General features: G+C 27.4%; 1 protein-coding gene across 1 annotated transcript; it reads left to right on the top strand.

The window, feature by feature from the left end:
- Positions 1-339: 339 nt before the first annotated feature.
- On the top strand, positions 340-15,135 carry LOC135927936 (dnaJ protein homolog 1-like). The gene is made up of 6 exons (XM_065464215.1): positions 340-432; positions 3,438-3,780; positions 10,766-11,145; positions 13,576-13,832; positions 14,587-14,878; positions 15,008-15,135. The coding sequence occupies exons 2-5, from the start codon at positions 3,524-3,526 to the stop codon at positions 14,818-14,820; spliced, it is 1,128 nt and encodes a 375-aa protein (XP_065320287.1). The 5' UTR covers positions 340-432; positions 3,438-3,523; the 3' UTR covers positions 14,821-14,878; positions 15,008-15,135.
- The last annotated feature ends 216 nt before the right edge of the window (positions 15,136-15,351 follow it).

The following is a 15,351-nucleotide window of genomic DNA, read 5'->3' as shown; positions in this document are numbered from 1 at the left end:
TTTCATATAAATAAGTTAAAATTCCATAAAATATTTAAAAAATTAGAGTACTTATATGGGAAACTAAAATGCCGTGTGACCAGTTGATTTATATTTATATCAAATAACGCTCCAAAATTTATTTTGATGAATATATTATCAGACAAGATAGTCATGTAAACCCTACCCTTACCTTCCTTTTTTTATCCCCCCCTTACCCTCTACCCCAATATATGCTTATACGCTTAATCTTATACTCACCCCTATCCCCTACTTTATTTTTATAGAACTCTTACACATTTCGTCTCTCTTCAAATGTATAAAATTAATTCAGTAATTATAAAAATCTAGGAAAACTTATTTTAAAAAAAAACGAAATTTTTATTAATAAAATTCCTAGAGGATTTCGGGATGATAAATCTATTCTCGAAAATTCTGCCATCGATTGAAAAAGTATGATAGATGTTGAGTCATTTAATTTTTTACATAATAATCTTGCTTAAGCTATTATTTTACATACGATTAAACAATAACTTATATTTTATGAACTAAGTGTAATACTTTTTATACTTATTTTTATTTAATAACTAGCAGCCATCTATCTTGTTTTTAGGCATTAAATATAGATAATATATAATAGTTTAGACTTGGTACCATTTGCTACAATTTTTTTTAAAATATTTCCATTAAATTATGTTTTAGATTGTAATAATTTTTTCATATGATTATTATATTTAATTATATATTATTTTATTAATGAATAAATTTTAGGTCTATATTTTAAAAAACTTATTGCCTTTTAAAAAAATGTGTTTTATTAAGTTTTTATAAATACTGAAATTTAATCAAATTCTAAAGTAGAGGTATAAGAGTACTTTTTAAATTCTCAATATTAAGTATACAAATATTTAGATTGAAAATAACCTTTCACTAGAAGTTGAATTAGCCAGGGTTGACAAAATTTTAATAGCTAATCTTCTCAAAAAAGAAAATGAATTTTCCTGCTTCCTAAATATTATCAGTTATTTGTTTATCTTTTAATCTTAACTTTGATTAGTAGATATTGATGCTCCACCAGAATCTTCTTTCTCTAAATGTTCAGAATATATGGTTTTTATGTGCAAGATGAAATATAAAAGTTATAAATGATGGGACTTTGCATATCTAATTTTATAACATTTTACTTTAAGGTTGTTTTATATATATTTTTCTTTTCATTGTCAATTAAAAACTTAAAATAATAAAATTTGGTTGATCTAGAATTAGGCCCACCTTATATAGTGGCTGCATAATAAATATTTCCTTTAAATCTTGTTTTTTAGGTTTTGATTTTTTTGTATCAACTGTAGAAGGTTGACAAAGTTTTACTAGTTTAATTTTGGTTTCCATAGATAAACTTTATTTATTGTGGGACAAAAATCTGCACTCAGATCATCCGAGCATCCGTTAAATTATAAACGTTTTGGTAAAGATATTAAATTTTTATAAACAAATTTGCATTGCTGAAGAGAGTTGAGATGAAGATTTATATTTCATTTAATTAAATTTTATAAGACAGGAAAATAAATTTTGTTTATAAAATGTGGAAGTTTTTTTTTCAAAAGTTATTGTTTTAAAAAGAACTAAATTAAATTAGAAAATATATATTTATTACTAGTTGATAACCCATCAAAAATGACGGAAATAATAAAATCTTTAATTATTACAGTGTTGTGATGATTTAATGAAACATATTGACAATTAAATTAAAATACATTCATATAAAATGATAATATTTGCAAAAATAATTAAAATGACAATGCATTATTGAAATTTCTTTTATTAAAGATTATAATTATTATTGCATGTGTTTAAATTAAATCGTCAATATGTTTCATTAAATCATCACAACATTGTATATGAAATTTTTTTTTAAATACATTTTTTTATATAAAATAAATGACAAATTTTAGTGTATTTATTCATTTCATTAAATTTATCCTAAAATATATGAAATTGTAATTAAAAATGTAGGGTAGATATTGATAAATTAGTATTTTATGTCATTTCCAGAGTTCAAATATTGTTGTTGAGATAAAATTTTTATATTGGCATATTTTGGGGTGGTAATATGAGATAAATGTTTATTTTTCAATTGGCTAAATATAATTTAAATTTATTTGTTAAATCTAAATTATAATAAGTAGGATTAGTGAGGGAGGTTAATTTTCTGGCATGGGAAGATATTGATAAATAGGTATTTTATACTATTTGCAGAGCTCCCATATTGTGGTTGAGATAAAAAAAAATTTACTGCTATATTTTGGGGTGTTAAATAATTTAAATTTATTTGTTAAATCTAAATTGTAATATAAAAATTAGTAAATTTTACGATTGAATATAAATACTTATGCTAAAATTAATATGAGATAAATGTTTATTTATCAATTTAAATATAATTTAATTTACTATTTTAAATTTAATAATATTCATTCTTACCATAATTTGAGGTGAGGTTCGTATTCTTTTTAAAATAACACAATAAGATTTAAATTATATAAATTAATTGAAAAATATGTTAATAGCAAAATAATAACATATATAAGAAAGATTATTTTACAAAATCTAATATAGAAGGTGGCTGAGTGGAAGAAAGTTTGCCTTAAAATCGTTAAGTCATAGGTTCAAATCTGTGATGTACAAAAAATTTTCTTAAAATTTAACATTAGAGATATATGACTCCATCGATTTATTTAACATTAAGAGGATAGGAAAGTTGATAGAAAATTTTAAAATTATGATGATAGGAAAAATAAAAATTAACATTAAGATTATTAAAACGTTCATTTCTTGATTACGGTGATTATATATATATATAGATAATTATAAAATTGCAAATTTATACTCATTATAAAACTAAATAATAATATATAATCTATTTTTATAAGAATGTTTATGATATTGTAACAATTTCCAATAATTATAAATCTACTAGGTGGGATACTACTTTCTATATGATAGAAAGACTTTCTGAATCATAAAAAATTACAACATATAAGCAAAAAATAATAGGTTTATTAAAATTTGATGTAGTATATTTTAAATAACTTATGTTATATTTATTTATGATATTGTTATAATCATATATGGTGATATATTATTTTAAAAAACTAATTAATCAAATTTTTTTTTAAAAAAATAATGGCCAGATATTAAAATAAATTTAGACATTTTTCAAAATTTATTTGAAAGCGAATAGCTACCGTTTTTTTAGCTTTCATTGAAGGAATCTCAGACAGGAATGTGTTGTACAAAAAGACACTATAAAAATATCCAAATTTTAGAGATAGCAATTATTTCCTTTATAAAACCTTTTTAAATATACAAATTTTTTACAATTAGGGATTTTTCTCCGAGATTCCACTTGATTAAATATCAATTTAATCCATTTTATTCTTAACATTTCAATATTTTTGCAGGTATTTATAAGTCTATCAGGAAACCCCTGTTTTTAAATCCAAAAATAAAAGTTTGGGATAACTATTCTAAGTTCAAATAACAAACCATGGGAAAAGATTACTACACTATATTAGGCCTCACCAATAAAAAGTCCACGGATGACGAGATAAAGAAGGCCTATCGCAAGATGGCGCTCAAATATCATCCGGATAAAAACAAATCTGCCGGTGCAGAGGAGAAATTTAAGGAAATATCCGAGGCATACGACGTGTTAAGCGACGCCAAAAAAAGAGAGATCTACGACAAATACGGCGAAGAAGGTCTTAAGGGTGGAGCCGCCCCTGGGCCCGGCGGTGGGGCTGGGTTAGTTCATTATAATTTGTTTTTTTATGTTTATATATTATTCAAAAAGGTAATTATTTTCCCCTAAGCTTGATTTAGAAATTTAAACGTTCCTTAAATTTTAATAAAATTTGGGCAGGGCTCGAATTTATTTGAAAGAAAAAAATCGACTTGGACTTAAGATCATTTTATAAGAACGAAATTCATGATTTTTTGAGCCGGAAAATAAAATTTGCAGAACTAGTTAGACTGGACAAATAATAATATTATATGCAACAAATAATTTAAAATATTTGATAGATTATGATAAGAAAGTTAGGTTGAGAATAAGGTTTAACCATTTATATTAGGTAATTAAAATGATATTACATATAAAATATAAAGAGAAAAAAGCCGAAATTGTCAATTGTTATCATTAAAAAAAATACCTTAGTTTAATTTTCTCACCTCATAAGCGTTATATCATATTGCTTTGTTATTACAATTTATCCGATTTTAATAAATTACATCATATAACTTATCTTGATCTTTCCATCTCACTTTCAACTATTTGTCACGATATTTTTTTACCACTATATTATGTAAATATAAATCATAACTGAATTTATCCGCTCATCATCCCTTCCCTCTCAAAAAAAACTAAACCAATTTCACATTTATGCACTTCGTGTAACGTTGTTGGGAAATTAAAAAAAATAATAAAATTGTATATTCACCTATCACTTTTAAAATGTGGAAATTATTCGGAATTAATACAACTAGCAAGCAGACGATAAAAAAATTTTAATATGCGAACGCGCTTTTTAGAATCGATGCGCTCGATTTTTGGCTTGCTATTTTTTAATATTTTGCTTATCCTTGCAATCACAGTTAGCGCGAACGTGGCGAAGTATACATAAACACGAAAATACAGCTATATTTCGTCGCGAATTCGTGCTAATTATGAATGCAGGGTAACGCGTTGGTATGGCCTTAGCATGATTATTCATTGAAAAATTGCCATTTTATTTATTAATTCATTAAATATAATATTTTATTCATATATTGAATATAAACTAAATTTAAATACAATATATACGAATGAGGCACAAAAAAATATGGCAAGAATATATAATTATAAAATTAATTTTATTCGTAATTGTCTTTGATAAATAAAATTTCATCTTAATTGGCCTGGGTGAATATAATTTTATTGAGGCTCGTGGGATATAAGGAGGTTTTTTGGATTGCACTAGCATGCAGTTTGCGAATGCAATCATTCTTCAAGCCATTTCGGTAAAGTATATTATATAAGTATTTGATAAATATTGATGTCTTACTGATTACTAACATTAGTTTTAAATCAAAGTTTTAGAATCACATAAGTGATAGGCAATAAAATTAAGATAGAAAATTAGTTATCATCAAATGATTTGAAGCCACTCTTTCCTCTTGGTCCAAATTATTTCTGGTTCATAAATACTCGGATTTTATTCTAGTCTACCAGCAAGTAGGTTTCTGAGCAATATAATCCACCAACAATTGATATTTTATTAATTTACATGGTATCGGGTATTCCGCCCTACTAAACTTCATCTCTCTTTCAATCGGAAAATCAAGGGATATTCTATTTCAAATATCTTACCTGAAACAAGACCACCACAGTTTGGCAAGTTGGTAATCATCTGAGCCATGATTCAATACGTCCCTTCCTCACTAAACCAGTTTATTCACACTTTCAGGCAAAGGATGCATACGAGTCCTTGAAATCACAAAATTTATTGGTTGAATCCTCCGCAATGAGGAATGAACCCATTAAACTTAACCCTTAATCCTAGGTCGAAATGGCTTAAACATTACATAAGCTACAGTTTCATGATGATTTCTCTGGTTATTTAGACCTAGTTGAGGCAGTCAAACTTACAGTAGAATTAGAGAACAGTAAGGTTATAACCCTAGAAATATGTATAGAGTATTATTAGATTTTTAAATGATCCAGCATAGAGGATATACCATTGGATCAAGATTAAGACTTAATATATTTATCTTTATAAGATCCCTGCCATCAATTCGATGATAGACTTTGATATCCCGTTTAAACGGGGGTTCGCCATCATTTGTAAAATCATCGCAACTTCATCTATGTTATGGATATTCTACATTCGCTGGTCACTTGCAATCGGCCCGAAAGATCATATTGATTTTTTAATTGGACGGTTTTCTTGAATGCCTTTATTTTTTTTCGCTAATAGAAAATGGATTATTCTGCCTTATTAAAATATCTAATTTATTCTAGATCCTCATTGCAACCTGGGTTTCATATTTAACCTGCCACTAACAGCCTGCGTAGTCGGACATATTATTATTCAAACTTAGAAGGCATCCTAGTCCTGTGAAATTTGCCCGTGAACTCTAAAACAATGCTTTGTTAAAAGATATTTTTCAAATTTATATATATAAATATAGATACATAGTCTAAAAATGAATCTAAATACTAGGGCTGTGCCGATCCACATATTTTTCACCGATCCGATCCGATATTTTCCGATATTGGTTCAAAACCGATCCGATATTTATATTAATTTTTCACCACCCCTCTTTGAACCAAATGTAATTAATAAATCAATATTTTTTATGCATAAAAGAATTATGCATAATTTAATTTTTTTATTTCAACAATAATTTTTAAAAAAAAATATAATAATATATCCATTTTATGTTGGTTTATAAAATTGTAATATTTAATATATAAAATTATAATATATTAGATTTTTTTTAATAAATATAAGAGCCTCTAGATTTTCGGGCAATAGGCTTCTACGATGAGGACTATCAATATCCCCTGCCGTACTGAAGGCAGACTCAGATGGGACACTTGTTGCTGGAGGAGCCAAAAATTTACGTGCAAGTGTTGATAAAGTTGGATATTTTACAGCATTAACTCTCCAATATTCAAGTGGATTCACTGGGGATATAATATCAATATCATCAATGTTATTCGAGTTTTCTAAATAAATAACACAAATATAAAATTAGCATTTATAAAATAGTGGGTTTCATACAAACCCAATCTTTTGTTGATTTTGAAAAATCACCCAAACAAATGGGTCAATCATAGCCCAACCAAGCAATATTTAAATTAATATGAAAAATATGTTGTTATACTTTCTATATATAAAGATTCTTTTAAATATTCCTTGATTTCTATTAGGTATGGCAGGTCATCATTTACATTACTATCGATTTCATTTATTACTAGTTTTTCTTCGATTTTCAATTTATAAGCATCCCTTAAATTAAATTTGCATTTTTTAATGTTATGTGGAACATTTTTCTCATTGTCATTACCTAAGTTAACAATAAAATCTAAATTTATTTTAAAAAATATAAAACCTGGCGAATCTTTATTAGAAATTGGAAGTTGAACATTATCATCACCTTTAAAAAAAGACTCACATGCAGTCCTGAGCTTTTCTATGTATGATATGTTTTTTGGCAAAAAGAAATCCTTATATCGAGGATCAAGTAATGTTGCGACAACATAATTGTCATTATCATAAATATAAAAAAACCGAGTTGTTAATTGATTATTAGTGGTATTCTTCATAGTCTGCACACCTCTATCTGTGTCCCCATTAATTGTTAATTCACTTTTCAGAATTTCAACAAAGGGTATAACATTGCTAATTGAACATGATTCCGTACTTATTTCTTTTGTTGCTCTCTGAATTGGTTCAAGAACATCAATTACCTTTTCTGCTAATTCCCACTCATATAATGAGAGATTTCCCAAATTAGGATTATCGATAATGAACAGCTGTACCGCCCTTTTTTGTTCTATCATTCTTTCGAGCATATAATAGGTAGAATCCCAACGGGTGGGCACATCCTGGATTAATTTGTGCTGGGCTAGACTTAATCGAATTTGGATTTCTTTTAGACAATTTTGTGCAATAGAAGAATGTTTAAAGTGTCCTACTATTTTTCTAATTCGGGCAAGCATGTCAATAATAGATCTCTGTGATAAAATTGCTGCCTGTGCAACCAATTGCAAACTATGTGCAAAACACGAAACGCTTTGAAATTTCCCATTTTTCATGGCCAAAGTTATATTGGGTGCATTATCTCTAATGATTAGGTGTATTTTATTTTTCTTTATACCCCAATAATTAATAATTTCATCTAAAATTTGAGCAATATTTATTGCTGTATGCGACTCATTAAATGTTTTAACATTTAGAACTCTATTAATTTGTTGAAAATTTTGGTTTATATAGTGGCATGTTAATGAGATGTGAGAATCGCCACCTGAATTTCTAGTCCATATATCTACCGTAAAGGATAAAAAAGAATCGTCAACCAAAATTTCTTTACGATTTTTTTCGGAGAGTTTTTCATATATATCCGGAATAACTCCTTGCGAAAAATACTTTCTATTGGGAATTTTGTAATTTGGACATAAATGATGTAAAAGCCTTTTAAAGCCTATATCCTCCAAGATAGAAATCGGCTGGTGGTCACACGCTATCATTTCCCCTATAAATTTAGAAATTATTATTGATTTAGGATCAGAATGTTTCCAAATATTAGTTTTATTAAGAATGGCTGATATTGTTGGCTGACTTTCAGGGCTCTTTTTTTTAAAAATTTGATTTGTTTTTTCTAATATTTCTCGTTCTTTTTGTGTTAGCTCTTCGAATTCCTTTTGATGGCAACGCTTCAGATGTTTCCTAATGTTAGTTGTATTGAACGAATTTTTCAGTATTTCCTCCCCGTGAAATTAGAATTCCGCAGATGACGCATATTGCAAAATTACCTTCATCTTTATCAAAATATTTCCATAATTCAGAAACCATATTTAAAATAATTTTTATTTAAAGTATAAATAATAAAATTGGTGTTATTTTTTTAAAAAATTAAAAATAAATAAAACTTTGGGTGTTCCTTTCTATTTTTATAAAAAAACTTGTAAAATCTATTTAAAAAAATAAATAACATTTGCATTGTTTAAAAAAAATTATTTATAAAATATTATTAATGTAAAATAGAAACTCGAAAAAATTTATTTTTTTTTTAAATATTTAAAAAAATTTTTTTTATTAAAAAATAATAATTCAAAGTTTCATTACTCAAAAGTTTTATAAGAATGCATTTTTAGTAAAAGGATCGGATCGGGTTTTTTACAGGTATCGGGCCGATCCGATATTTTTGAAAAACGCCAAATATCGGGACCGATCCGATATTTAATATCGGCACAGCCCTACTAAATACAGATACATCGTCTAAAAATTTTCTTCAAGATACATTATATATTATAATTCTGTAAGGATTGCATAATGCCTAATTTACGAATTGTTAGAATTCTAATTTTGAAGTGAGTTAAAAAAAAATTTTTTTATTAAATTGTTATTTATATATAAAATATATGAATAAAAATTGTTAGATTTATTTCATTAGTAGAATATTTTCAAAATTTTAATTATTAAGGCCCCGTTTATCTCTAAAAATATTTTTAGTCATACACACCTAAAAGCAGGTATTCAACCTGAACCTTAAAACTGCATTATCCATATTACTTATCGAACCTAAACTATAAAAAAATTGTCTAAACCATACCTCTAAAAAAGTATGTGAACCGGTTTGGACCTTTTGATATTCTAACTCTTTTAAAGATGATTAGTTTTGAGTTTGACTGAAAATTTATTTTTATATATTGCTATTTTACGGTGCCAGCTAGCCAAGATAGTGTTACGGCTCGATTTGAGCCGATTTTTAAAAACAGCTAATTCAATATTTTAGCCTGAAAAATATTGTCTGAGACTCGAGATTTGGCTAAATGATGTCTAAGCCTTTATGTCAACTATGAGCAAAAAATCTTTAGGTTTGCATAATATTTTTCTAAATAAAACGTTGAGTTAGCCGTTTTTAACATTCAGCTCAAATCAAACAGCTTAACAACACTACAAGCTAGTGCATAGAAGTGTTCTCATCCATAAAATTTGTTCATCTTCCTTATAGATATAATTTGACAAATGAGAATTACGAAAATATTTTATTTGTATATGGCACCATATTATTATTTTTTTAGAGAATAGTAATAATATTTTTAAAAAAAGTATGCTGTAAAGATTTTTACTAGATCAAACCGAATCAATATTATTATTTATATCTAAACCTGAACCGATATTCGTTACTGTTTTGATCCCTGCTTGAAAGTATTTTAATCGTGGCACTTGATGGCATGGTGATTTATATTTGAATAACATTTACTTAAATCCCGACACTCATTTAAAAAAAAAGTCATTTCAAGTTTATAAATTTTTTTTTATATTATTCATAACATCTAAAGGGGGTGCTGAATATAATCTGATATAAAATTATTTGATTTTTTATTTCAGGTTATCTGTTTACAATTATTTATAAACTTTAATAGATCATGTGAACTAAAATTCATTTTCCTCATCCATTTTAATAATGTCAAAATACTAAATAAATCGCGAAGTGATTTACGCTTTATTGCATAACCCCATGAGACCATAGTACTATGCTCGGTTAAACTATTTCACGATTTTTAAAAATATTACCCTCCCCACCTATTATTTGGTTCACAATAGTTAATTTTTACTAATATATTATATTTGAATAGTCTCACTATGACCAATTTATATTCTATATTAAAGTACTTATCTTTGAGTAAGGGTAATTTGTCTATTCCTATTGCAGGGCGATTTTTCTCTTCTCCCCATTATGTCATTTCTCGCTGTCATTTTTAAAAAAAAACGAGGCTGGGATGATATTTTTCGGCTAAAAATCCGCCATATATTTAGGGGGATCATTTAAAACGGCTAAAAATGGAGCATTACCTAACTTTTTAAATATTATTTTATTATACAAAACGTTTTAAAATACATGAAGCGAGTTAAAGGATGTATTATTTCCAAAGAATTCCTTTAAATATATTTTGCAAGAGATTTATATTAAATAATTTAAATTTTTTATATAATTAATGTATTTATTTAATCAACAGTTATCACTACGAATTCAAGGGTGACCCGAGGGACATATTCTCACAATTCTTTGGTGGCCAAGATCCGTTTGCAGCCTTCTTCAGCGATGGGGGCGGAGGACCTAAAGGCGGAACACGCGTTTTCTTTTCCTCGGGGGGTGGCGGGCCTGAAGGTATGGACACGGGCGGTGGGGATCCTTTTGAAGCACTATTTGGCGGGGGCCATGGGCAACACGTGGCAGGAGGAGGAGGAGGTGGAATGCACAATTTGTTCAGGATGGGTGGAGGAGGTGGAGGTAGACCAGGTCGTCAAGGAGCTTCAAGACAAGGAGGAGGCGGAGCCGTTCAAGACCCGCCTGTCCTTCGCGACCTGTATGTCGAACTAGACGATATACTAAAAGGTTAGCAATATATGGAACTTCGTTCGTAAATATTCGTTTTTAGTAAGTTATAAGGTTTTAAATTAATTAAAAAGATGCTTTCAAGCGCTGAGTATCAAATCTGTATCTTAATAACTTACTGCACTTGATGATTTTATTCGTGTATATTCATATATTGAATTCCGGGAAATATTTAGTATCCATATATGTTACCGGTAATGTGGTTAATTAATATTTCAGTTAAATTGTTTCATGGCCAAATTGTCTGAAATTAAAAGGCGGGGAGCATGCATTCCTAATAGGCAAACGTCAATAAAATTAAAACTACTACCTATTTAACAGTATTAATTTTTCCGAAAAATAAATTTGGGAAAGGATGAATTACACTCGGGTAGAGCTTCCCATGAGGCGCTTTTGACGTGCAAAATATTGATTATTTTTAAACATAAAAATGATATTTTATTATTGCAACTATATTGATAAAAAATAGCCATAATAAAAAATTAATAAAATTTATTGTTAATTTGAACAATAAAGAATGGATTAAAATTGCAACAGGATCTATATTCCCAAGAAGAGCATCTACACAAAAAAACTCATAAACATTTTAGATGCATTTATTATAATATAGTTTCTTGTCCTTCTTGAATTGATGTAGACAATTTGAAATATTAATTTTGATTTATATCTTTTTACTGTTGCATAACCTAAGTTTTTTTTATTCATAACATCTAGCAAGGACAGATTTTCAATAAATATTGATTTCACCATTTGTTAGTTATTTCTTTTTTCTATGATAATTTTTCCATATTCAAATTTCAATAAGCAAAATTAAATTTAAAATATGGCACTATAAAAGCTGATATGAACCTCTGAAAAGAAGTCCCAGATTCTCAATATCTTTAAAATTTAATTTTATGATAGTTTAACATTATATTTTTTCAATTTAAAAAATGATTTTACATAGAAATTTAAAAAATGATTTTACATAGAATAGGGTTTACATTTTTATATAAGATAGTTATAAGACGTTGGCCGCTTAATCAGGAAAAATTCTGGGACCCTCGTGAAGGCTTTTAATTAAGGAAGAGGATATCAATAGCCATATCTGATTATGTTTGTTTTATCAATTCAATCTCTCCTGATGATTAGAGGGAGAGAGTTTTGGATAAATTTGCTGGTTTCGCATTTATTTATTTTGTATTTTAGATTATTTTATTATTCATGTTCAATATTGTCTTTTTGTTATTATAATTTTTTCTAATTCGTAATCGTCTACGAACTATATTTATATTACATAATATATTATAGATATACATTTTTAGTGAAAATATTATTTTGTTATACTCAATTATAATAATGTTATCTTGATTTGAATTTTATTCAAATAATTAGTTTACAAATAAAATACATTAATAAATTGTATAATATAATTAAAATTATTTGATGATATAATTAAAATATGGTAATTTAACACATTTATTTTAAAAAAATTTAATTCAGAATAAACTTTTATAGCTTAACAAAAATAATTTTGTTAGAAGGGGCCGGACCAACCTGACTGGACCAGCTGTCCCACGGTCTAGTTTCACTTGACTTAACGGTCCATCGGTCCAGTCTTATTTTAGAAAAAGGGACAAGACCGGACCTTTGCAAACACTACTAGAATTTTTTTGGAAGTAAAAAAATATACTAACATTACCCAAAAACCGCTTTGAAAATACGTTATGTCTGGAAATGGCCATAAGCTGTTTTTTTTAATTATAAAAATATAAAAAAAACATTCTAGAACATTTCAAAAATTTAACATACGATAAAACTTTAAAACTTCCGAAAGTTTTAAAACAATTCCAATTTTTTAAAAAAAAAATTTGGACTTAGCCTTAAACGACAAAGTCAAATTAATACTAATTTTTCTTTTTTTTTTGAAAAATACTACATTACGTGGTGTTTATCATAATTATAAATATTATTACAAAATTTACAATGAAATAAATATCAGCCTTCATATCAACATAATGTTTAATTTTATTAAGATAGAGAAAGACGCCTGATATCATGCTTGCTCCTTTTTAGAGAAAAATTTTTTTGAAATTAGAATTTGTTTTAGGAAATAGAGGGAAAATATAATGATTATGAATATTAAAAAATAATTTTTTTTATTTATTATTTTGATTTTGAAAAATAAGAAGATAATAATTTTTTTGTAATAATTTAATTTTATGCATTCTCTTCAATTTTAAAAATTATACTAAATAAGCGGCATTATTTCTTTACAAAATTTTATTAAGGTGACTAGTCATACAAAATCGGTTCAAATTAAGCGATTTTGAATCTCTAATGGTGATCTTGATTAGATTTATACCCTGCTTGAATCCCTTTCCTCCATAATTATGAATAGCCACTTTTTTCGTTTGATTTATTATATTATTTTTTTCGTGAAAAAAATAGGATGCACTAAAAAGATGAAAATAACCCGCACCGTCGTAGGCTCGGACGGACGCTCGACCCGTCTGGACAAGGTGCTGAGCATAGAAGTCAAACCCGGATGGAAAAGCGGAACCAAAATAACTTTTCCGAAAGAAGGTGATCAAACTCCAGGCCATGTTCCTGCCGATATTGTTTTCGTGATCAAGGATAAACCAAATCCAATCTTCAAAAGGGAAGGCAGCGACGTTAAATACACGGCTAAAATTACGCTTAAGGAGGTTTTTTTTCGCGAGAAATTATTCATAAATTTGATGTGTTATGGGGTTCTAAAACGCATCGATTTGAGCCGATTTTTAAAATAGGTCAATTCAATATTTTAATCAGAAAAATATTACGCAGCCTGAAGATTCTGATTATAGATGGCACGAAGGTCTAGACTTATATTGGTTAAATCTCGAGACAGACAATATTTTTGGACGAAAATATCAAGTTCGCCATTAAAAATCGGCTAAAATCGAGCCGTTTAGAAGCATTACCTCTTGGATTGGAGTGATAGAGAAAAATTATTTGCGGGGAAAAAAGGAAAAACTAAATCCTTTAATTTAAAAAAAAATAGATATTGAGAATCAAGTAGAACCAATTTCGCTGATTCGGGTTTTTTAGTCAAATTATTATGAGAGGACAGTTTCTTTTGTTTTTTTAAATGTTTCAATTGTAATATAAGTATTATATATCATTTATTACATATGCAAACGTGTGCACATAAGAAACTTATTTAGAAATAGAAAAGTAATAGTGGATTTGGTAGAATACTTAGAACCCCCCCCCCCTTCTCTTACATTCAATAAAAAAAATATGTTTCATCTTTTATAGTAGTTGAGCATGAAAAGCGCATCCTTTTTTACATTCTCTACATCGCATTTAAATTTTTAATATCATTCTTTAAATAGCCAACTTTTATCAAAAATTATTTCATCTTCTTCATATTTATTATATATTACACTTTATTTTTTTCTATTTCATTTTGTATAGGCCCTTTGTGGCACTACAATACAAGTCCCTCTACTTGAAGGTGGTCCCAAACAAGCCTTAAGGTTAACGGAAATCACAAAACCAACTACAACCCGCAGGTTACTTGGCAAAGGCCTGCCCATTCCAAAATCATCTTCCAACAACAGGGGCGATCTTATAGTTGGGTTCGATATCGTTTTTCCGGATAAGTTAACGGATTCCGCTAGGGAAATTCTAAACGATACTCTGCCTTAAAATGTCAACGATTCAATTAATATAATAACAGTCAGGGGAAATAAACAAAGAAATTTAGGTAATTTTGTTTTTTTCTATTTAAATTATTAAATGGTTATGTTAAACTAACTGAAACTTTACATATTAGTTCTGGTCGCTTAATCTTATATAATATTTACTCGTGTTTTTATTACTACTTTTTATATAGGATCAATCAAAGAATTTATATTTATTGGTACATTGCTGAAAAAAATGGAAATTATTATGAATGTAACATTGCATTATAATAACTATTTTTTAATTTTATTATATTTATCTAGATTATGTATTATGATGTTGGATGCTATATTATATATTATATTTACTTTTTTTATAATTTTAATCTTACGTTTATATTAATCAATAAATGTACTCATGTTGATTTTAAGATTTTACATTCTAGTCTAGTGTTTTTACTATTTATTATCAATAATTTTACCTAAAACAAATTATTCGTCGAATAGTTTTCCATTATTTGACATATCCCATGTGGAACTTTATTTTTTTAAATTT

This window comes from Gordionus sp. m RMFG-2023, chromosome 4 (assembly GCF_954871325.1).
Source record: "Gordionus sp. m RMFG-2023 chromosome 4, tfGorSpeb1-WG-v2, whole genome shotgun sequence".
Taxonomy (NCBI): domain Eukaryota; kingdom Metazoa; phylum Nematomorpha; class Gordioida; order Chordodea; family Parachordodidae; genus Gordionus; species Gordionus sp. m RMFG-2023.
The sequence above is the reverse complement of the archived record's forward strand: the minus strand, read 5'-3'. Positions and strand labels throughout refer to the sequence as shown.

What these genes read in the sequence shown, in the direction of transcription:
- LOC135927936 (XM_065464215.1), top strand. Translation starts at nt 3,524, where the DNA reads ATGGGAAAAGATTACTACACTATATTAGGCCTCACCAATAAAAAGTCC. An exon ending in ACTAGACGATATACTAAAAG is followed by an intron (nt 11,146 to 13,575) that starts GTTAGCAATATA and finishes TGAAAAAAATAG; the next exon opens with GATGCACTAAAAAGATGAAA. An exon ending in CTAAAATTACGCTTAAGGAG is followed by an intron (nt 13,833 to 14,586) that starts GTTTTTTTTCGC and finishes CATTTTGTATAG; the next exon opens with GCCCTTTGTGGCACTACAAT.